Source organism: Phoenix dactylifera, chromosome 2 (genome assembly GCF_051530095.1).
Source record: "Phoenix dactylifera cultivar Ajwa chromosome 2, Ajwa_hap1_PhDact_Kaust_v1.1, whole genome shotgun sequence".
Taxonomy (NCBI): domain Eukaryota; kingdom Viridiplantae; phylum Streptophyta; class Magnoliopsida; order Arecales; family Arecaceae; genus Phoenix; species Phoenix dactylifera.
In genome coordinates, this window is record NC_143191.1 from 37,102,325 (window position 1) to 37,123,234 (window position 20,910).

Genomic DNA, 20,910 nt, shown 5'->3' on the forward strand with positions numbered 1-20,910 from the left:
AACATAATTTTCCAGAGTTTTGCATCGAAATTTCGGTGCATGTATAGTTTGGCGGGCAATACCTACTTTAGTACTTAGCCATGAAAACACCCTAGAGATTTCCCTGCAAGCTCCCAAACATTGTGAAGGCCAAGGATCACAAAGAGTCAAAGAGAATGATACCCTGCATCAATGAAATTAACTACAAGTATGGATCGAGGATTAGGTCAACCGTAGATCTGGTGCTTGTTGTGCAAAAGAGCATTAATTATCTCTTTTCTTTTAAATTTTGATAAAATGGACAGATTATACCTATTTTGTATGAGTACATCTAACAAGTTCATAAAATAAAATATAATGAAATGTGATCGGGATAGCTGACAAGCCATTCTACAGCATTCCTCGAGAATGCGCAATCACAAGAGAGGCAATCCAATCAGCAGTATAGTTTACTTCACGGTAGATATGCCCAGTCATCTAGAAAACACACTTCTTTAAGTTTCTCCAGATATTAAGTAGAAACGAATTATTCATAGTCTCACAAATGTATTTGTGCAAGCGGTGGTGTCATAAATGGGAAAGAAGACTTTATTCTAGCTAAAGTTAGCGCATCCAAAATTCTACAAAGCTTTTGCCGAGAGAGAGAGAGAGAGAGAGAGAGAGAGAGAGAGAGTCCACCATCATATCCGGCATCAATTTTAATTAGATATATAAGATCCATCATTGTTTTTGGTTGCAGAACTGTTGGATTACATGGAGATATGTCATCTAACCGATGCATTAGTTCGGGGATTAATTGGTTTATACTACACTAAGAAAACATTAAAAAGAAAGAAAATTCACAATCACTATCTTAGTATCTTTCCAAACATCACCAATAAAATCATATTAGCTCATGTCAATTCTTCTACTCAATAATAAATGGTAGCCGTTGGTGATGTAAACCTGCCATGACTAGGTCTAGGATAATGAAAATTTTCATTACGCCAGGGCTGATGTTCCCGATTAAAAGATCCAAGTCAAGTTTATCCAGGGCTTATCAACGGCTACGATCTAATGATCCGGTCAACCGTATCCAAATATTTTTTACAGAGGCCCGGCCGGAATTTATGAAATCAAACCCGGCAATGCGACTCACGTCCCGGCGAAGGATTTGGGGGATCGAGGTTGGGGTTTGGGGTTGTGGTTTTATGCGGTTTATAGGAGTAAGATTGAAGACTTTTTCTGGGATCCTTTCGACATGGCCAAATTCTTGTGGGCAAAGGCGAAGAGGAAGGACCTGGAGCCGGTGCGCGACGACTTCTCGGACTTCTTGTTCGCTTCTCAGTCTAAAAAGTTCAAAACGCTGGTGAGAGCCCGTCGACTCTAGAATTTCCCAATCTAAAAGCGATGTCTTTGTTCCTTTTTCTGGTTACATGAAGGACTTCACTTCTTGGTGGCAAATTTTGATTATAATTGCCTTTTCACTGGTTTTTATTACCTTCTATTACTTTATTCCTCTTAAGGAGTACTTCACCGATAAAAGATGATATCTAACGGGGGGGAGGAAATAAGAGATATAAGACACTAGTTTTGGCATGGAAACATTCAGTAGCCGTGTGCTCAAACATGGTCAGAAGTTTGGTGTGAGGGAATAGAACGTTCCCTGAGTTTCACCTGACTTCCACCAGGTTTCAAGTAGCAAAAAGGTTGAGATTATAAATAAAGTTGAATTGGACAAAGTAAAGACAACGACAACTAATTGCTACATCCCCAACAGCAACAAATGGCATTGTGAATTTGTTATCCATGGTTGATTCTCAAGAAAGCTTTGCCTAATTCTTGAATAGATCCACTCCATCTTGAAAGTTTTAGTAGGGAAAAATATCGAAAGAGGAGCAGACCAGTGTCTTCAACAAATCGGGATATGTAAAAAAATATATATGTGAGGATCCATGTGTTTAGTCCAACATTGGTTATTCACCGAGGATATCTTGGATATAGAGCTAATAAAGAACTCAAATAATACTTTTCATTAGTCTATTTGGATAAGATTTTGGGTTGTTACAAAATGTTCCAAGCTACCATCAAATAAGTTTCTAATTTTGTGCTGCCAGAACTGCAGATGGTCATATTTACATGCAATGTGTAGTAGTGTAACATACTTGCTCTTTTCATTATTTTAAAGGATGCTGAGTTGCCGCTGGTTATCAAGGAAGAAGAGCCCGTAATTCCTCTGGAATTTGAACAGCAGCTGCCAAAGGAGCAGACGTATAGCAGCATGCAGCAAGCGAGAGCTGGGATGGCTGAAAATATTCCCGATTTCAAATCAAATGGAAACAGCAAATTCTGTTTTCACAAGCCATTGAAAGCAGCGGTGGTTCAGTCTCCATGTTCTACTGATGTTTCATTCAGACTGCACTCAGATTTGATTTCTGGTAATAAAAGTAAGAGCATATGAAACCCTCTTTGATTTTACCATCATTCATCTTACTCACCCCATAGATAACCTCTTCATTAATTGTATGAGGCTATGAGCAGCTTCAGATGGTTTATGAAACCTTCAGCATTAATTGCATTTATTCAGTTGTTGCCGCCTTTATAATTAAAATCTAAGTGCTAGTCTCCACATGGGAGTTTTATAATTAGTTTTCATGTTGTGTTGTGTTGAGACGTTATCTGTTTATCTTCTACTTGAAATTGTGGAGAAATATTTTTCCATTTTTGTTTACTGAAAAAAGAAAATCCCATTTTTCCCATTGTAAAACTAGTGCAAGAAGTTTAGCCTACCATACTGGGATTGCAGCTCAATTTTTCATTTGATGTGGCATGTTATTGAACCCCTTCTTCAAGGTCAATACTTCCTGCCAAGGGATCCCAACTTGATGATAATGGAGGAGGTTCCTATGGAGAACAGATCAGTTCCAGTCAAGAACCACTTCGATGTAGTTCCTTTAGTGCCATCGCAGGCCTTTGTGACCAGTCATGTAATAGAGGATGTTATGTCAAGAAGCAATCTGTTGGAGCCAATGGAAGCCGAAGAAGAACAAGATGCCTTAATGGAACTCGAAGAGGACATGGAGCAACAATACCATATGACAGCACAGCTCTACACATCAAATCCTGTGTTGTGGTCAGGTAACAAGAAAGAGGTTCACTGCCTCCTTGCCCTCTTATTTGGGGTTTGTTGCATCATAAAAGATTTTGGCCTTGGTCTTTGCTTTTTACTGTCATTATTTTGTAATGTGATGACAGGCTTTTTCTGAGGAAGAACTCTTAGCAGCTGAGAAGGTGAGCACTTCCAACATCTGAAACTGCTTGCTCCTTGCCTAGCCTGCAAGATAGAACCTTGTCTCTTTTATAACATAAAAACTATGTTTTGAATATTTCCTACTAGGATTAGAGCAGAATTCTACCATTCAAAGAAGTGCCATAAACCACTGCAGCCATTCACTTATGCTAACGACGAGATGATCCAGTCGTGCCATGGAAATATAGGTTAGATGGTTTCCCATTTGACTGCATCAGCAAGAAGAGCTACAGTTTGGGTAGTCTAATTATTTATTTAAGTTTGTGGTATTTGTGGAGAGTATTGCATTAAAGTTCATGTTAGATTGGGATATGGAGTGTTCATTATATACCTGTAACCTAGTTGTTGAGGTTGTGTATCGGGATATTTAAGTTATATTCGTTTAAGTTTGTCATTGACACTCTTTTAAAGATACAGCACAGACTAGACTGCAGCCGAGCTTCATAATTTGGTCTCATACGACTCATTTTGATCAAATTTCAAACAATATTGTGGTGCTATATTTCCTTTTCCTACTGATGCAACTTCGACACATATTGGGATAACAAAGAAACCCTTTCATCACCCAAATAATATCATAAATTTTAGCAACTAACCACAACCATTGAGCAACTTGCTCCTTTAGCTCTAATGTACACATTGGAGAACACCACCTCAGTATGAGTATCATCTGCCTTACCGACTGCAGTGAGCTCTATTCTTTCTTCTCTGTATGGAGTAGAACTCTTGTCATATAAATTGAAACGGGGAAGAACAAGTCTGCATGTCTACTTTCCAAGGCCAAAATGTCACGAAATATGAATGGTTAATCCCTCTTTGATATGTGAACCTCGTTCTTAGCAATCAGCCGCCACAAAATAAATGCCATGCTGGGTCAATCTTCGGACACAAATTTCTTCTCTGCATAATATTTGTTCTCACTTTTGCTCTTTTTCGCATTCCGTTTCTGCAATGATTAGCCGGAATGTTGGAAAATATAGCTGTTAGTTAACTGAAGAGATTTTTTTTTTCCCTAAAAAAAAGAATGAAGCAGCAAAGGAGTAAGACTGATTAAAGACAAATAATATCTGCATGTCTTTAGTCGTACACTAAAAATAAACGATATAAAGAGAAACTCGTTTCTGAAAAAATGCAATAGAAATGGTGAATTACCTTGTAAGCTTCATGATTATCCATTATTCTTCTGGCCACCAATGTTGAAGTGATAACTTTGGGGCTTGCAATCGTCTTGAAAATTCCCATGCTCTTGGGTATGGCGTATGGGTCAACCTCACTCTGTCACAGGCAAGATTCTTAACATTAATTCCAAATTGCAGGAAGACCGTGAAAACAAAACTACCTATTTCAGAGAACAAGCTACACAAGTTTTAGGAACTTACATTACAACTGCCCTCAGCTACTGTCCCATGCACAACCAATGATATATTGAATGTACTGATCTGCTCAAGTTCAGCAAAAAAAAAAAGGCAGGATTCAAATCTAATAATTTTAGTACAGATATCATGGCATGGAAAAATCTATCACTTTAGTTAATGATGAATGTCAGACCAAGCACAACCAGAGTGATCAGTGTTGTTTTGTCCCTTACATGAAGGTCTATGTTTTACTGTTTCTTTTGTGGCTTTCTCTCGCACGGAAATATGACTCTAATGACAAATAAGACTGCAATATCCATATTGACTGTGAAACTTGTCTAAAAGCATAAAGTGAAACACAGACCATATGGTAGGCATATGGTCAAATTAGTACCATTGTTTCAGAGCAGTCCTAGACCCGCCCTTCATGCACCCAATTTTTTCAGATATAGCAGACAAGTAACTACTAGAATAAGTTACACGAAATTATTGTTTTTAGTCTAATTGAAAAGCCAATCAACCATGCTCCACACACAAGCCAGCACTTTTAATAAAAGATAAATGGTCTGCAGTCTGATATATTTAATGATAACAGAAAAAACTCTGACCTATTTCATTTGAAAGATATTAACTGGACAGATTTAAGAACCTCTATCTATTTCCGACATGATACCAAATTGTTTGAAGAATAAACAATTCAAATCGCCTTTAGAAAGCTTAATTCATGGATGTGAAAAATCAAGCCAATTTTTAGGTTTCTAAGGCAGAACAAGCTGTCTAATCCAGGTAATGTTTTGTGGTACACGCACCATATCTCTGGTAACTTCCCAAGGAGCACCGATGATGACTTCATCAACATATCGGCATGCAAGTACACTGAGGCTACGTTCATGGAGGTGCATTATGGGATGGCATCCTATCCTTTCACTGCATTAAATGTTTGTTAAAACAAAATATTAAAATCATATTTTAGAAAAAAAATGCAGATTGCGAATCAGAACTTATAAATCTTAATAATATCATATTACTTTCATTTCTTTCATCGAACTTTTCTTTTATTTTTTGCATATTCAAATCCAACTGGTTATAAGAAATACCTCACGGTTTGGTCACTGTGGACACCTACAAGTAGAAAATCTCCAAGTTGTCTAGCACATCTTAGGATCTGCATATAGCCGCAAAATTCCAACTTAATCACAAAGCTGATTAAGAAAACCCATCAAAAATTAAAGGTAGACAAAAAGAAATGGTGTCGGAAACAACTCTTTAACAACAAAAAAAGAATAAATGATATCCAGAGAAACAAAAGAGAAATCTAATGTCTTGAGGCAATGATCTCATGACAGTCTTCTAAACCCATGTTTATTCTTTTGTTTACTTTTCAGTAGTTCACTCAGTTTAGTGCTGCCTAGAAAGGAGGGGATATAGCTCCTTTGGTAACAGGCAACACAGGCTGGGTACGAACTAGGAAATATGGCCCATCTGCTCCATCCAGTAGAAAATAAATCACATGCATCCATAAGGGCACTCAAACGCACAACATCCAGCAAAACAGCAAAGCATCTGGGATATGTGCTGGTGGTGAGCTATGTTTGAAATGATACCATTTTCTAAAAAAACTAAGAGACCATAAGCATTGTTTACATCATCAAATATTCATTTAAATTATTATGATCATTCATCCATCAACCATAACTGTTGACCAACAATGGGACCAAACTGAAAGCACACATGTGAAAGCACCATACCTACAGACAAGGCAAACGACAATGCTAAAAGAATTTTTACTTTTCTAAGCTATGATCTACAAAGCCTATCCACCTAGAATGTTCATTGGCATATGACATTAAATACCTTCATGATATTAGAAATTGGTCTGGGAACTCTTTCCTTTGATAGGAATCATGGCCCATTATGATACATGTAGCTGACCTAGTTGATAGCATGAGACTTGTCCTTTAGTTTCTGGTATGGTGTGTGTCTTGTATTTAGAGTATATACTATGAAAAGGGCCACTCTGCTCTGGTCCTTGGCACTGAGGGCTAAGGCCAACTGCCATGGCCGCACTCTTTTGAGGTGTTCATACATGTATATGTTTTTCCCATCCTAGGGCTTTTGAGATCACAAATCTGTTTTTGGAAGTTTTCAGAGCTTGTGAGATCAGAGGGTTTTTATAATTTGGGATTTTCTCTTCTTTGTACTTTCTCCATTACTAGTGAAACTTTTTCTAATTGTCTCCATCTTTGGACATAGGGCGTATGCCAAACCAAGTAAATCTATTGTTCTTGTGTCTTTGTTTGCTTTGCTATCTCTACATCTAGGCTCCTTACACAATAGTTTCATAATGCTAGAAACCTTGAATGTCCATGATCACTTCTTAGTTTTTACTATATGGCATAACTATATCTTAATAATACTAGATCCTAACTACTAAACCCCACATTACATCATGAAGTAAAGAGAAGTTGATGCCAAAGTCATTGCACATGCACAAATCTCTTAATTGATAGAATATTTCAAAGAAGTAATCATTTTAAAAGAACATGATAACCCAAAGATATCATTAGCGTTTGAGGATGCAAAACCTAGGACGGTGAAAAAGAAAGGCTCAAGGAAAAAAAACCTGAAGACCATAAAAACCATGAAGGTAATGTCTGCAGGTAAGAAAGTAAGAATTTCATAAAGATGTACCTCAACATGACCAGCATGGAAAAGATCAAAAGCACCATCTATATACACCACATGAGCATCTGGTTCAGGTCCCTGCATTAGAAACACAAAGCAATTACTTAATATAGCACTATGCACTAAATATTCTATAATTCAAATAAATGTACTACAAAACCATTTGATTTTAGGATGCTGAACCAGGCCTTATCGCTGCCAGTTTCCCCATCAAGAATCCTTCTGATGGATCTTGATCAGGCCAGCTTGGATCTAAGAAATTATTTTTAAAATGTAATTTCTATTGGTAGGCTTTTCTAAATTGTAAAGGTCTCTAATGGAATCTATTTCAAATTATCTATAACTTGGTTTGTTTCAAGCTGATTTATGGGTCCACAAGCATTCTTAAGCTCTCCATCTGCAGACCTGTTACATGTCAAAAGGTACATAATGAAAGATGCCAAAATAAACTGTCTGAACTCTGATGTGATTACTATGACTATAAGGGAAGGCTTCAAGGCTAGGACTCAATTTGCTAGTTGTTGGGGTAGGAGCTTCGAGAAATCTAGAATATCATGACATCAAAGAAATATAACTTACTTGTGTGAGTAGCATATTATTGATATTAAATCTCATAGCATCCTGAGGTCATCGACAAGATGTAACGAGTAAAACATGGAAGGCATTACTGCACCTATAAGTTGTTCTGGTTCTTCAATATTTGTAGTGTAATTTCTTTGAGAATGCAGTACATAATTATGCAGAGGAGCAAGGTAGGCCGAATTGGACGGAACTGCCCGGTTCGGCCTGTACTGAGCCGGCCCAGTGGGAAACCGGGTTGGTTCATTTATTGGAATCGGTCTAGCCCCGAACCAGTCGAAACAAGTTTCGAACCGACCTGAACAGGCTGGAACCGTTCGGAACCGGCCGGTTCTGTTCGAACTTGGTGCGAACCGGACAACCGAGTCAACCTGGTTCGGAACCGGGGCCCCTCATCTTTTGTTTCTTTTGTTAAAAAGGTGTTGAAAACAAGGTATGTTGAACCGACCCGTACCGGCTAGTTCAGCCCATACTGAACCGGTCTGGTGGTTTACCGGTACAGTTCCGCCGTGAAAACCAGTTCGCTGCCGGAGCCGAAGAAGAAAAAGAGAAACAGCAAGTAAGCGGGGGAGGGAGAAAGAAGCAGACGCCTGCAGAGGGCCGGCAGAGGCCGAGAGGCCGCGGCGGAGGCTGAAAGAAACAGGAGACGTGGCTGCAGAAAAAAAAAATTGAAAATTTTTTAAGTGAAGTCGGCAAATCCCTTGTCGACTTCACTTAAAAATCTTCAATTTTTTTAATTTTGGAAAAAAAAATTCTACAGCCGCGTCCCCTGTTTTCGAAAGAAACAGGAAATGCGGCCACAGCCTTGGCCTGCGCCGCGCCACCACGGCCTCTACCCCCCCTCGCAGCCCTCCGCCGCGCTCCTGGCCTTCGCGGGCGTCCGCGGCCTCTCCTCCCTCCTCCGATCGTTATTTCTCTTCTCCTTCTCCTTTTCTGGCTTCGGCTCCGGCTAGATTCTCTCGGTACGGACTCGGCATTAAAATGGTACCGAACACGCTGAACCGGTCCGGTCGCCGACTAGTACGGTTTTCGGTACCAGTTCAGCATACCTTGATTAGGAAGGCCCCAGCATATTTTTATAAAGTTCGTTTAGCCGTAAGATGACTAAATGACTCCCCCTTCCCCCCAATTTGCGAAATCATACTAATTTAGCGCGATTGAAGAAAAATCCAAGTCTAAATAAGGTGTGTTTTCTCTTTTCTATCTCATTTTCTCTTTTTTTGCTTGAAAAAATAGCTCAAAATTTGCAAAATAAGAAGAGAACATGCCAAAATTTTTGATTTGGCCTTGATTTTATCATATGTTATAGATCTATGGATAGTCTACACAATGACATAAAAAAATTTAATTTTTGAATTGTGTATAATTTTAAAAAATTAAAAATATATTTTTAAATTAAAAAATAAAAAATACAGAATAGAGACCACGATGCACAATCTGGTGAAGCCTGCAAAAATCTGATTACATATAAAAGACGAGCTCCTCGAGGTAATTCAGGAGGACACGATGCAACTGCAGATGATCTCGCACATGAAGTAGAATCTATAAACGTATCAGGTTCCGAGTCGGATACTGAATCCTATGACCCGCAGCCACAAGCAATCTATGACCCATAAGGATACGAATATGAATATAGTGCGTATGAGGCATCTTTCGGTGGCTACTACCTTACATAGCCTGAAGCATCTTACGGATCGAATTTTGCTGCTAGCTTATTCGCATGAGCTTCGTCACAGCCATTTTATCAACCAGTTTATCAGCCATATGACACCTTTCAGAGCCAGAGCTTCAGCAAGAGATTTGAAAGTGCTTATAATTCGGAGCGCGTTCCTTATAGGATGAGCATACAAGACTACAACGCCGCTTGGTTAGAGAAGTGGGCTGACATGCCTCCTAACTATGCTAATAATCCAGATATCTACGAGAGGCATCCCCACTCGACGAGATTTTAGATATCGGTATATATGTTGTACTTTAAATATATGTAATTGATTGTATTATTTTATATTTTTTACCTCACTAGTTCATTTAAGAATATTTCATATTGCTTCTTGTAGCATGCAACATCTCACTAATCATTTTATGTTTTGTATTATTTTAAAACAATAAGATGCATCATTTAGGTTAAATTGAGATCATAGAAAGATGAAAAAACATCAAAAAAAAATAAAAAAATTAAATTAAACTTAAAATCATTAAAAAAGTTTAAAAGATTGATTACCAATTAAATCAACAAAAAAAAATTTACAAAAATGGATGTACCTACCGGTACGGAACCGGCACACCCAAGCGTATACCGGCACGACCAAGCATACCGTATGCCGGTACGGTACCGAACCAGTACCATACAGTACCGACCTGTCCGGCGGACCTTGCAGAGTATATAATTTATTAGGGTAAAGCTACACTATCTCTTGATTAAAAGATATGAGTGATGTACCCACTGATGGATGATAGTACAGCACCATGGCTAGGAGATACAGTCAGCTCTATGGAGGAAAAAAATATCATCAGAAATGCTTATGTTGGTTGAGAATCAGTAAAGTGAAACTGTCAATAGATGTCAGGGGCATTTAACATATATTGTCTTCTAAGAAGAGTACAAGAAATCATACCTTCCCATTGGAAAACTGCATGATCCGACGAGATGTAGGCAGAAAATGAGATAGCTGTGTTCTAATTGAGCCACCAGGTTCAGACTGAGATGCCTTATTATAATTCTCATCCACTTCTCCACCTCTCAATGACGATAATATTCTGCCTAAAAAAAGAATAACACGCAATGAGTTCTGGTGAATAAGTTTGGCATACAGAAGGTTGAGAAATAATGTATATAAACTTTTTATGGAAATATAAACCAGCCAATTCTGTTTTTGCATTAAAGTTGTAAAAAAAAAACATAGCATGGCATTAGCGATAAAGTAGAAGTTCATCATGATTCCCTTCTTGCATTTACTAGGACACTACTTAAAATATATAGACAGAGTATACATTAACGGCTTTATGAAACAGCTATTTACTTTAAACATGTTTTCAAACACACGTGAAGCATCAGAATAAAATTGCCATATCTAAATAAAACTGAGCAGGTGTTACAGTATCAGACCAACAATATCAGTGCTCGAGACTCCTTCAGTGCGCTTGATTTGCTTATAACGCCCTGCCTTCTTAGCCGGTCCATAAGCATCAGTTCCATCAGGTAGTACGCAAGGATCATCTCCATGTATAATGTAGTCAATGTTGTACTTATTGAAAAGAGTGTTCATGAATTCTTCAGTGATTGCATAAGGAGCATTTGCAATGACCTCATCCACCCACTTGAGCCCACTAACAAGGATCAACCTGGAAGTTATTTTAAACTGGATTAGAGCAGAGATATAACTTGCAAAGATAGATACCAAATTGTAAGCTTATGAACTTCCAAAATGCATGAGCATTTTCCTGTGGCAATCAACGAACTGAAGACTGATGCAATGGCATCACCTGAGACAATCTATCCTGGTAGCTTGATGTAAGGGTATCACCCTTGCGCTTGTCTAAATTTGTGCGGAAAACAAATGTATCATAAAGTAAAATGCTAAAATTTAACAAACCTCTTGAATACTAGATTCATCTCCCATGGATAGAATCAAGAGATCTGGTGAAGCAATAGGTAGTTTCAATCTTTGACCTCAACATTGTCTTAGGAGTTAAAGTGCTGCTTAGGATGTTAGATATGGTCATATTTCAACAAGACAAATAGACCAAACTTCTTAGGGGCCTACGCTATGGGGAACTTTTTAGGTGAGTTTTGCCATCATTGTTTAGCAATAACTAATCAATACTAATTTCTATCAGACATTTCCTACCAGCAAGTCTTCTGACCAGTTCCCAGTATGAATATCTCAAAATATTTAAACAAAGAATTATGCTAATCTAGCTTATGAACCTAAAAAAAAAAAGTTGTAAACAACTAAATTTCTACATTGCTTAGGAAAATTTGACTAAAGATGTTGGACACAATAATAAAGAGACTTAAAAACCAAGTGAAATTTATAAAAGTTAATAACTTTTGACCCAGAAAACAAAGGAGGAATCGTTCTGCAAGCATACCTCTCTTCCATAGACAAAACAGGAGGACCCTTGTTGGCCACAATCTCTTCGTCACTGACGACTCCCACCACCAATTCATCCCCCAAAGCCTTGGCCTGCCGCAATGCATTCGCATGGCCGTAATGCATGAGGTCGAAGCACCCATCCATGTAAACCCTCACTGGCCTCTTCCTACTTTTCTTCTTGTAGAAGATGCCTAAATCCAGCCAGAAGTAGGGGAAGTATGGAAGTCCAATCCCTCCGAAATAGCCGGTTGAGAGCCAGAGAATGGCGATGGTGATCATAATTCCTCCAAGCCCAACCAGTTGGGAATAGCACGCCCCATCCCAGATCCAACGATTGGTGTCAAATTCCACAGAGCCGCCCATTGTTAGTAGCTTCCAATTCTGGTGTCAAGTACAAATCTTGATACTGCACAAACCCAGTTTCAATTTTAAAAAACAATTCTGAAGAGCAGATTAACAAAATCTTGGAAGAAAAATGTACATATACGAAAAGTACATTGAAATCAATCATTTTCCTGGAATTCAAAAAGGAGTTCTCTTAAAAACCAAATATTGAGGAACAGAAAAATCTAATGCAGCTCATAAATATGAAATCGATGGATCCAAAGAGATTCCAAACACAGGAAAAACGTATTTCCATCACAAGCAGCTAGATCTAACGATTCTAGACAGTAGATCAGGACCCATGAATGGATAGTTTAACTAGAAAATAAAAGAAACCATATCAAAATCTGATTACCTGGAATCTCGACGAAAAAGCAAGGACCGACAGAATTAAGGAGAAACAGATAATCTCGCGAAATATAAACAGAGGCAAAATCGGTGAAAAAGAGAGATGGGTGCGTCTTAAGGCACCGCAATCAGAACAATTTTTTTTTTTTTTCCTTGAAGGAGGAGCAAATAAAATCAGGATGAGCCCTTTTTGTCCCCCTCTCCTTCTCCTCCTCTCGCTTTCGATTTCACAGAGGAGCCGTGAGAGAGCCTCCTCTCGTCGTTGTCGCGGTCTCCGCTCTGGTCCTCAGGAGGCCAGCACGATGCCGGGAAGCGACCGATCGAGGCCCACGGCCCACGTGAGTAGACCCCAGAAAGCGTGGAGTCAAGGTAGAAAACAGATCAGGACCGTTGGTTGAAGATCGGATGGTTCGAGACAATAATAGGAACTGGAAGGGGAATGAACTCTCTCCGTCGAAAGGTAAGCAGATGGGAGTCCGGGGACCTCGGGACCCGGGATTGCAGAATCTCACGTGGCGATCTGCCATAGGGTGAGTCCTAATAAATATGGGCGGGTACGTGGCACCCCGATGTTGGGTCGGACTTCCCTAGCCGAAATGGCGAAAATACCACGGAAGGACAGCGGCTTCCATTTCACTTGGGACACCCGCTGTTCCAAGGTGGGACGGGGACCTTAATTGGCGAGCCCTCGAGGGGCCTTGACTGAAAGGGTCCTGGCCACATCGATACTTACAGATGTGGGAACGGACAAGAGGGTCTGGAGTGGCAATGGGAGGTCAAAAGTTAGCTCTCGAGACCTCCAATGCCGGGTGACTAGAGCCTCGACCCGCCAACTGGAGGATCCTGAATCCTGACGCTACGCATCTACTTTCGAGTGGTCACGTTCATCCAAAAAAAAAATAGCTTGGAAGTATTTGTTGATCAGAAGTGTATTAGCTAACTTGTGAGGCCTGTTTGGAGGTGGTGAAGTCCATCTATCATGTCTTCTTCGGCTGCTCGCGAGGATCTGATGGTACGCGGAAATTCCTACGACTTTAGGCAAGGCACAACCCGTCAGAAGACTTTTTGGCTGGTTTGGGGGCATCTTCGAGGTGGCCCAGCATGATGGAGTGAGGGGTCAGGTGTGCGCATCTGACTTATTATATATGGCTAGATTGGAATGCTCGGATCTTCGAGGACGGATGGGTCCACCCGAGGGAGGTGGTGGATAGAGCTCTGCTTTACGTGCTTGAGGTCATTAGTACTGCATTATTTTGTCCCCCTAAGACGGCTAGGAACATCTGGATCTCCCACTCAGCTCAGTTAGTGATCATGGTTGTCTTGGTTTCTTAGGAGCCTCCACCCCCTATCTTTCTTAAAGTGAACTTCGACGACTGTGTTGTGGAGAGAGAAGAATATGGGGGTGTGAGCTTTGTTATCATAGACTATCACTCTAGACTTGTGGTGGCCGGTAGACGGCAGATCTATATACATATGTGTTGCTGGAAATTGGACCCGGGGGCAATCTTCGGTCGAGGAGAGGGAGCGGAAGGTGGTTACTCACGGCGAGGCGGTGGTCCGTCGACGGGCGGCGTCCTCCGTCTGGGGCGATCGGAGAGAAGGAGCGGCTGGTTCCCGTGGCTGGGCGACGATCCGACAGTGGGCGGCGTCCTCCGTCTGGGTGCCTGCACACGAACCGGTGGCCGGGTCTTCCGGCGCCGGCCCTCCGACGCTCAAGTCAGGGAGGGGGCAAATCGTGTAGAGTAGAGGTAAACAGTGCTTGTCCCGAGTATCGATTTTCCAACCCCCTTTTATAGACCGGGGGTCAGTTTACCTGCGATGTAACGGGGCGAAGCCGTAGTACGGCTCGGCATGTCGTTCAGGTCGGCGCTTGGTCAGGCGAATCATTGCACTGATGTCGGCGATGAGGGCGTCGTACAACCCGAACTAGCACGCTACCAGGCGAATTTATTGCATCAGTGTCGGAGGTATGGCCGAGATCAGAGACTTATCACAGTCGACTAGACTCTGCTGGGCTTATTTGCCGTGGAGAGCTGGGAGTCCGTAGATGACAGGAGTCATGTGCATTAATTGTTGAGTGAGCCGGAGATCCACATTTATTGTGGAGTAAGCCGGAGATCCGCATTTATTGTGGAGTAAGCCGGAGATCCACATTTATTGTGGAGTAAGCCGGAGATCCGCATTTATTGTGGAGTGTGCCGGAGGATCACAGCGGTCATGCGCAATAAATGCCGGAGGGGCGTCATAGTACGGTCTCTGGCCGGACCTCGGAGACGTACGGCCGTAGTAGGTGGCTGACAAAAGTAGGCCTCGGACATTGGGGTTTCTCTTAGGTCGGAGGTTCCGAGTTCGGATGCCGACTTCGGCCTTCCAGGGTCGACGATTGTGCGGCTTCTTAGGGGCATTCGTGTCATTTGGGGGAAAAACCTTATTCCCCCAACACTACCCCCCGACTTCCGAGTTCGAGCGGCTTGTGGGCTCGGACGTAGGAAGTAAAGTCCATCGTTAAAGTTGGGGGGCGAACTTCGTCCGCACCCTCATGTTTCTTGGAATTTTCATGGTAGGACCTGCGCCCTTGGGCGTTTCGAGGTTACTTTGTTCGGCGAATTAATGATGGGGTCCATATCCCTACGTCTTTCGAGGCGACTATAGCGGGGGCGGTGTCTCTTGGATTACCGAGGTTGCTTTGCGAGGCGGACCCAGGATGAGGGTCCTCGGGTTCAACGAGGCGGCGCCTCGGCCCCACAATCGAGAGTTCCCGCTCATCAATGAGCGTGCCATTTCGGGTTTCAAAACGGACACGCGGCATGACCAGGGGTCGGACGCTTCCGATTTCGTGTTACCGGGTCATAATTTCGGGGGAGTGGAGGCCACACCGGGGCTCCACGTGTCCCAGATTTTATTAAACGAGGGGAGCGGGGGTGCCGTCCGCTCATTCTTCGAGGCGATGGGATTCTGTGGACCCATAATGAGGTCCCGAGATCCGATGGGACAACACTTTGATTTCGTATTCGATTTATTGATCCGGAGTGGATGCAGTGCCTCGGCCTCAGAGGTCGCCACGTGGCGCAGCCCGATCGGGGGATGGGAACCGACCCCATCGATCTGGGCCGTCAGGGGGGTCTATATAAACCCCACGAGTCTGCCCTAAAGGTCTTGTTTGGCTTCCCCTCATTTTCGTCGTCTTTTTCCCCTTGTTTTCTCCCTCAACCGAATTTTGCCGGCGGTGCCCGAAGCAATTTCCGGCAATGTCCAGTAGGTTTTCTTCCTGTTTTCACTAGAGTTTCCTCTTTTCTTCTCCTCGCCAACTTCCATTTTCTGCTCTTAATTTTTACTCCATTCTTCTGTGAGAATGGGTCTCGGTCCCGAAGAAGTTGGGTCGAATATGTCAGAGGAGGAACTGGAGACAATCCGCTCCCGTTTCTTCTTCCAGCCCGAGTTTCGTCTTGAAACCGCAGGGCCGGGGGACAGGGTGACGCAGCCGCCCCCAGGTCGGATCGCGGTTTACCGCGAGACACTCTGGGCGGGCCTGCGTTTTCCCACCCATGGGTTCGTGAGCAGCTTGCTGGCCGAGTACCAGCTCGTCCCGGCGCAGTTGGCTCCGAACTCATGGAGGACCATAATCGGGTTTTTGTCCCTGTGCCTCGGGCACGGGATCCCGATCACGGTAGGCCTTTTCCGCCGGTGTTTTCTGTTAAAGAAGAACCCGGCGGACGCAGGGTGGCTATATTTCGCCTTTCGGGGCGGTATGTCACTCTTCCGGGGCGCCCCTTCCTCGATCCATGAGTGGAAGTTGAAGTTTTTCTTCCTGGCGTCCGCGGCGCCTTGGGGGTTTGAGCCGAGGTGGGGACACCCACGGCTGAAGGCCCTCAACAGACTCTCCGAGCCCACGGGGAGGGAGCTGAGGATCCTAGACTCTGTGCGAGCCCTCGGGAGGGGCAACGACCTGACCGAGCTCCTGCGGGAGGACGCCCTGGCGAGCGTGGGTCTGAGCTCGGCGCGCCCCGAGGGTAAGGGCGGCTACGTTATTTTCATTCTTTGTCTTTCGCTTTTACTGCCACTGGCCTGACACTTAACAAAATTTTTAATTTCAGATATTCCCCGTATGCCGACCAGTAACACGTTGCTTTTTTCCCGCCTGAGGAGGCGGGAGGCCGAGGCCGGGGGGGCTAATCCCCTGCCTCGGAGGAGGGCGAGGACAGACGGCGCTTCCTCGTCGGCCGGGACGAGTGGCCCCGAGGCGGGGGCCCCTGCGGCCGACCCGAGGCGGGAGCGGGTGGTCAGTGGTGCGGGCCCATCGGCCCCTCCTTGCCCTGCCCCCCTTGCCCGGCGGGGGGAATCGTCCGCGGCCCGGCCGCAGCAGCCAGGACCCGGGCCTGCCCGAGGCCCCGAGGCGAGCGGCTCCGGGACCTCGGGTTCGATCGTGCCGAGCTCTTCCCGAGCTTTCCGAGAAGAGTCGGTTGAGCCGGACTCTTCCATTCCTGAGGGGAGCTCGGCCTTTCAGGACGCCGAGGTCGCACGCTCCATGTTGCGGCGTGCAGTGCTTCCAGCGGACCGGGCCGTGTTCCGGGGGATTTCGCTGGAGGAGGTCGCCGGCAGTGCTTACTGCAGCACCGCCCGGGTAAGTTCCCTTCTTAATTTTCCGGAGTTATTAGCGTGCATACGTGCCTTTCAACTCACAATACCCTCGCCTTTTTTTTTTTTTTAGCATATTCTCGAGCTCGACACCATGGCGTTCCTCGCCCACGGGTATCGGGAAGAAGTTCGGCAGCTCGGCCAGCAGCTGGAGCCGGCCAAGAAAAGAATCGCCGAGCTAGAAGCGGTGTCGGCCGCGGCCGAGGCTCGGTGGGCGGCCACCGAGGCCGAGCGCCTTGCCGTGGTGGGGGCGCTTGAGGAGGAGAAGGCGGCTCACGCCATGACCAAGGCAACCATGCGCGGCACGGAGGCGCGCTTGGGGGAGGTCCAGGCCAGGGTTGCGGCCCTCGAGTATGAGGAGAGGGCCCTTCGCCTCCGACTCGAGCAACTTGAGGCCCGGGAGAGGAGGGCTCTCGAACGAGCCGAGCACGCCGTGGAGCTCTTCAAAGAGTCGCAAGAGTTCCGCGACATGTTGGAGAAGGAGACGGTCGACGGTTTCCTTCGAGGCTTCGAGAACTTCCGAGAGCAGGTGCGCCTGTACTGCCCTCAGTACGACTTCTCGACGGTCCGTCCGAGGGAGGACCGGGGCTGGCGGTCCGACGTGCGAGCCCTTCCCACCATCCTGACATCCGAGGCGGGAATATATGAGCAAGACCCCGCCGAGCCTTCGACGGGGGTAGCCGAGGCGGACGGTGTCATGGAGATAGCTCTGGCGGCCGAGACGGACGCTGTCCCGGAGGTGGTGCCCGAAGCTCCTGCTCCCGACCCCGAGCCTGTTCCGGAGGAAGGTCTTGAGGTCATCAATGTGCCGGACGACCCCCCGGATGTGGCTCCCGCCGCTTAGGACTTAGCATATTTTTCTTTTCTTTTTCATTGTATCCGGGGTCGGCCCTTGAGCGGCCGACTTCCAATTTTGTAATTGGCCTTCCGGCCCTTTGTTAATGAAAAAGTATTTTTGCCATTCCGTGTTCATCTTTCCCTCTGTTGTCGTGACCGAGGCCAGGGCCTTAGCGAACCGCCTCGATGGCCTAGCTTTGCATTTTAATTTCCGGGCTGCTTAACGAAGTTGCCCTTCTTCCCGGGCTACGTCTTAGCCTTCTCGGGTTCCAGTCATCCCGACGAAGAGGAGCTCCGAGTCTTGAGTTTTTTAGAAAATTTCTCTAAGTCCTATAGCTCGGATTTGGGAGTCGTGGAGGTCATTGCGTTTAGCCTTTAGGGAAGTCCCAAGGCGTCGAGGTCGGGCCTTAGCCCTTTAACTAAGATCGGACTAGGTCTGTGCGTGCCGCTAATCGGGGAGTTTAGTCGGGTCTCCGAACTTAACTCCAAACCCCTCAGAGGGAGCGCGGGCCAATAGGCAGGTTATTACCGAAGGTTTTCGTAGTTATTATTCTCGGACTCTGCCGAGGCTTCGGTGAGCAAGGCTGGGGTTTCCAGAGATTGCCTTGGTACCCGTGTTTGGCTGGCACATTCGTGGCCGGGACCACTTTTTCAGCCGGACGTAGGAGTTTACGTCGAAGAGCCGAGTTGGGCACTAATTTATGAAATCCTCTGTACCAGTTTCGGAGACTTGACGAACGGTGCATGCATAATGTAATTAGGAGGTCGATCCTAAGCCGACCCGTTAGAGAGGCCCGACTTTGGGGCGAGATAAGGCTCCAACATTAAGATTCCGCTCAGCAATATGTAAATAAAATTTGACAAGGAGGGCGTCCAGTTGAATGTACCTCTTTCATTCTCAGAGTTATGCTTCGCATGGTGGAGTAGGCTGCTTCCCTTCCTCGTCGACCTGCGGAGTCATTTTTGACTTTAAGGGGGCTCGGGCTTCTCACGGACCCGACAGCACCCGCCAAGGTTGAGAGGGCTTGGGGAGACTTTATTGATTTGTAGCTCTTTGCGAGGTCGAGGGAGTTTGAGACCCTGTGGTCGGACCTCGGGGCACCTCAACTTTGGTCGAGGGGTCTTGTGTCAGGTCGGCGGGTCTGCGGACGCTTTGCTGACCTGTGGTACCTCCCGAAGTCGAGGGAGTCTGATTCTCTACGGTCGACCCTCGGGGCATCCCGACCTTAGTCGAGGGGGCGCTACGGGGGGCCGCGAAGGTACTACCCCGTTGTTGGTGATGAGCGCCACGGGGGGCCGCGAAGGTACTACCCCGTCTTCCCGAAGTGTCGAGGGGTCTGGGTACGCACTGTCGACACTCGGGGCATCTCGACCTTAGTCGAGGGATCGCTCGCTTCAGGGATCGGGGATCGTCGACCGCTCCTGGGGGTCCACTTCGTGGCGCCCCAGGTGGAGCCACCCTTTCCACCCCTCACGGCGCCTTTCCGAGGTCGAGGGAGTCTGGTTCTCTACGGTCGACCCTCGGGGCATCCCGACCTTGGTCGAGGAATCGTTCGTCAGGTCGAGGGGTCTGGGTACGCACTGTCGACCTGCGACGCTTCCCGAGGTCGAGGGAGTCTGGTTCTCTACGGTCGACCCTCGGGGCATCCCGACCTTAGTCGAGGAGGCGCTACGGGGGGCCGCGAAGGTACTACCCCGTTGTTGGTGATGAGCGCCACGGGGGGCCGCGAAGGTACTACCCCGTCTTCCCGAAGTGTCGAGGGGTCTGGGTACGCACTGTCGACACTCGGGGCACCTCGACCTTAGTCGAGGAATCCTGCTCCATTCCACGTTTCATCGTCTTGCGATTCTTCCCGAGGTCGAGGGAGTTTGGGACTCTACGGTCGAGCCTCGAGGCATCCCGATTTTGGCCGGGGAATCTGAGGATCACAGACGACCCAATATTAAAAGAGGATTACAGTTATCAAGGTGAGAGAAATATTTGCAGAAAAAGGAGCTGAGTCCATTGTCCTGATTGTTTTGAACCCCTTAGGGTTTCATTGGTAATACATCCGTAGATTCTCGGAGTTCCAGCTTCGTGGGATCAGAGTCCCCTCCAGGGACTTCAATTTGTACGCCCCTGGTCGTTGTACCCGGGCGATTTGATACGGCCCTTCCCAATTTGGGGCGAGCTTTCCTTGCTCGGTCGGTTGAGAAGCCTCGGCTCTCCTGAGGACGAGGTCCCCTACTTTGAAGAGCTTGGGCTTGACTCTGGAGTTGTAGTATTGGGCCGTTCGCTGTTGGTATCTCGCCATGCGAACCCGGGCGACCTCTCTCGTTTCTTCGACAAGGTCCAAGTTGCTCCTTAGCTGGGAAGAGTTGGTGTCGGGGTCGTAATGCTCCACTCTGGGAGAAGGCAGGCCGATCTCCAACGGGATGACGGCCTCAGTGCCGTATGCTAGGTTGAAGGGGGTCTCTCCCGTGGGTAGTCGGAACGTGGTCCGGTACGCCCAAAGGACATTGTACAAGTCCTCGACCCACTGTCCTTTGGACCGATCAAGCCTAGCTTTAAGTCCCTGCAAAATAGTTCGGTTAGTTACCTCGGTTTCCCCGTTTGTCTGGGGATGGGCAACCGAGGTGAAGCGATGATCAATGCCGAGTTCAGAGCAAAACTCCCTGAAATGAATATTGTCAAATTGTCGACCATTATCAGATATAAGGATACGGGGTAGTCCGAATCGGC

The 20,910-nt window shown here is 45.6% G+C and overlaps 2 protein-coding genes across 4 annotated transcripts; one reads left to right on the forward strand and one right to left on the reverse strand.

The window, feature by feature from the left end:
* Positions 1-1,096: 1,096 nt before the first annotated feature.
* LOC103701569 (uncharacterized) lies at positions 1,097-3,745 on the forward strand. Of its 2 annotated transcripts, none has more exons than XM_017841452.5 (5): positions 1,097-1,327; positions 2,147-2,405; positions 2,812-3,096; positions 3,214-3,249; positions 3,356-3,745. In XM_017841452.5, the coding sequence occupies exons 1-4, from the start codon at positions 1,220-1,222 to the stop codon at positions 3,222-3,224; spliced, it is 663 nt and encodes a 220-aa protein (XP_017696941.2). In that variant the 5' UTR covers positions 1,097-1,219; the 3' UTR covers positions 3,225-3,249; positions 3,356-3,745. The 2 variants fall into 2 exon arrangements, with proteins under 2 accessions (XP_017696941.2, XP_038984331.2); XM_039128403.3 differs by having other exon boundaries at positions 1,108-1,327; positions 2,147-2,396; positions 3,356-3,495.
* LOC103701455 (ethanolamine-phosphate cytidylyltransferase-like) lies at positions 3,735-13,230 on the reverse strand. Of its 2 annotated transcripts, XM_008783502.6 has the most exons (10): positions 12,724-13,230; positions 11,980-12,390; positions 10,994-11,229; positions 10,503-10,648; positions 7,315-7,386; positions 5,721-5,788; positions 5,433-5,550; positions 4,648-4,707; positions 4,421-4,543; positions 3,735-4,214 (listed from the first exon to the last, which is right to left on the reverse strand). In XM_008783502.6, the coding sequence occupies exons 2-10, from the start codon at positions 12,345-12,347 to the stop codon at positions 4,143-4,145; spliced, it is 1,263 nt and encodes a 420-aa protein (XP_008781724.1). In that variant the 5' UTR covers positions 12,348-12,390; positions 12,724-13,230; the 3' UTR covers positions 3,735-4,142. The 2 variants fall into 2 exon arrangements, with proteins under 2 accessions (XP_008781724.1, XP_088572381.1); XM_088716255.2 differs by lacking the exons at positions 5,433-5,550; positions 5,721-5,788 and having other exon boundaries at positions 12,724-12,992.
* Positions 13,231-20,910: the final 7,680 nt, after the last annotated feature.

What these genes read in the sequence shown, in the direction of transcription:
- LOC103701569 (XM_017841452.5), top strand. Translation starts at nt 1,220, where the DNA reads ATGGCCAAATTCTTGTGGGCAAAGGCGAAGAGGAAGGACCTGGAGCCG. An exon ending in CTAAAAAGTTCAAAACGCTG is followed by an intron (nt 1,328 to 2,146) that starts GTGAGAGCCCGT and finishes ATTATTTTAAAG; the next exon opens with GATGCTGAGTTGCCGCTGGT. An exon ending in TTTGATTTCTGGTAATAAAA is followed by an intron (nt 2,406 to 2,811) that starts GTAAGAGCATAT and finishes CCCTTCTTCAAG; the next exon opens with GTCAATACTTCCTGCCAAGG.
- LOC103701455 (XM_008783502.6), bottom strand. Translation starts at nt 12,347, where the DNA reads ATGGGCGGCTCTGTGGAATTTGACACCAATCGTTGGATCTGGGATGGG. An exon ending in GGGAAGTTACCAGAGATATG is followed by an intron (nt 4,708 to 5,432) that starts GTGCGTGTACCA and finishes GAACTTGAGCAG; the next exon opens with ATCAGTACATTCAATATATC. An exon ending in ATAATCATGAAGCTTACAAG is followed by an intron (nt 4,215 to 4,420) that starts GTAATTCACCAT and finishes TAATCATTGCAG; the next exon opens with AAACGGAATGCGAAAAAGAG.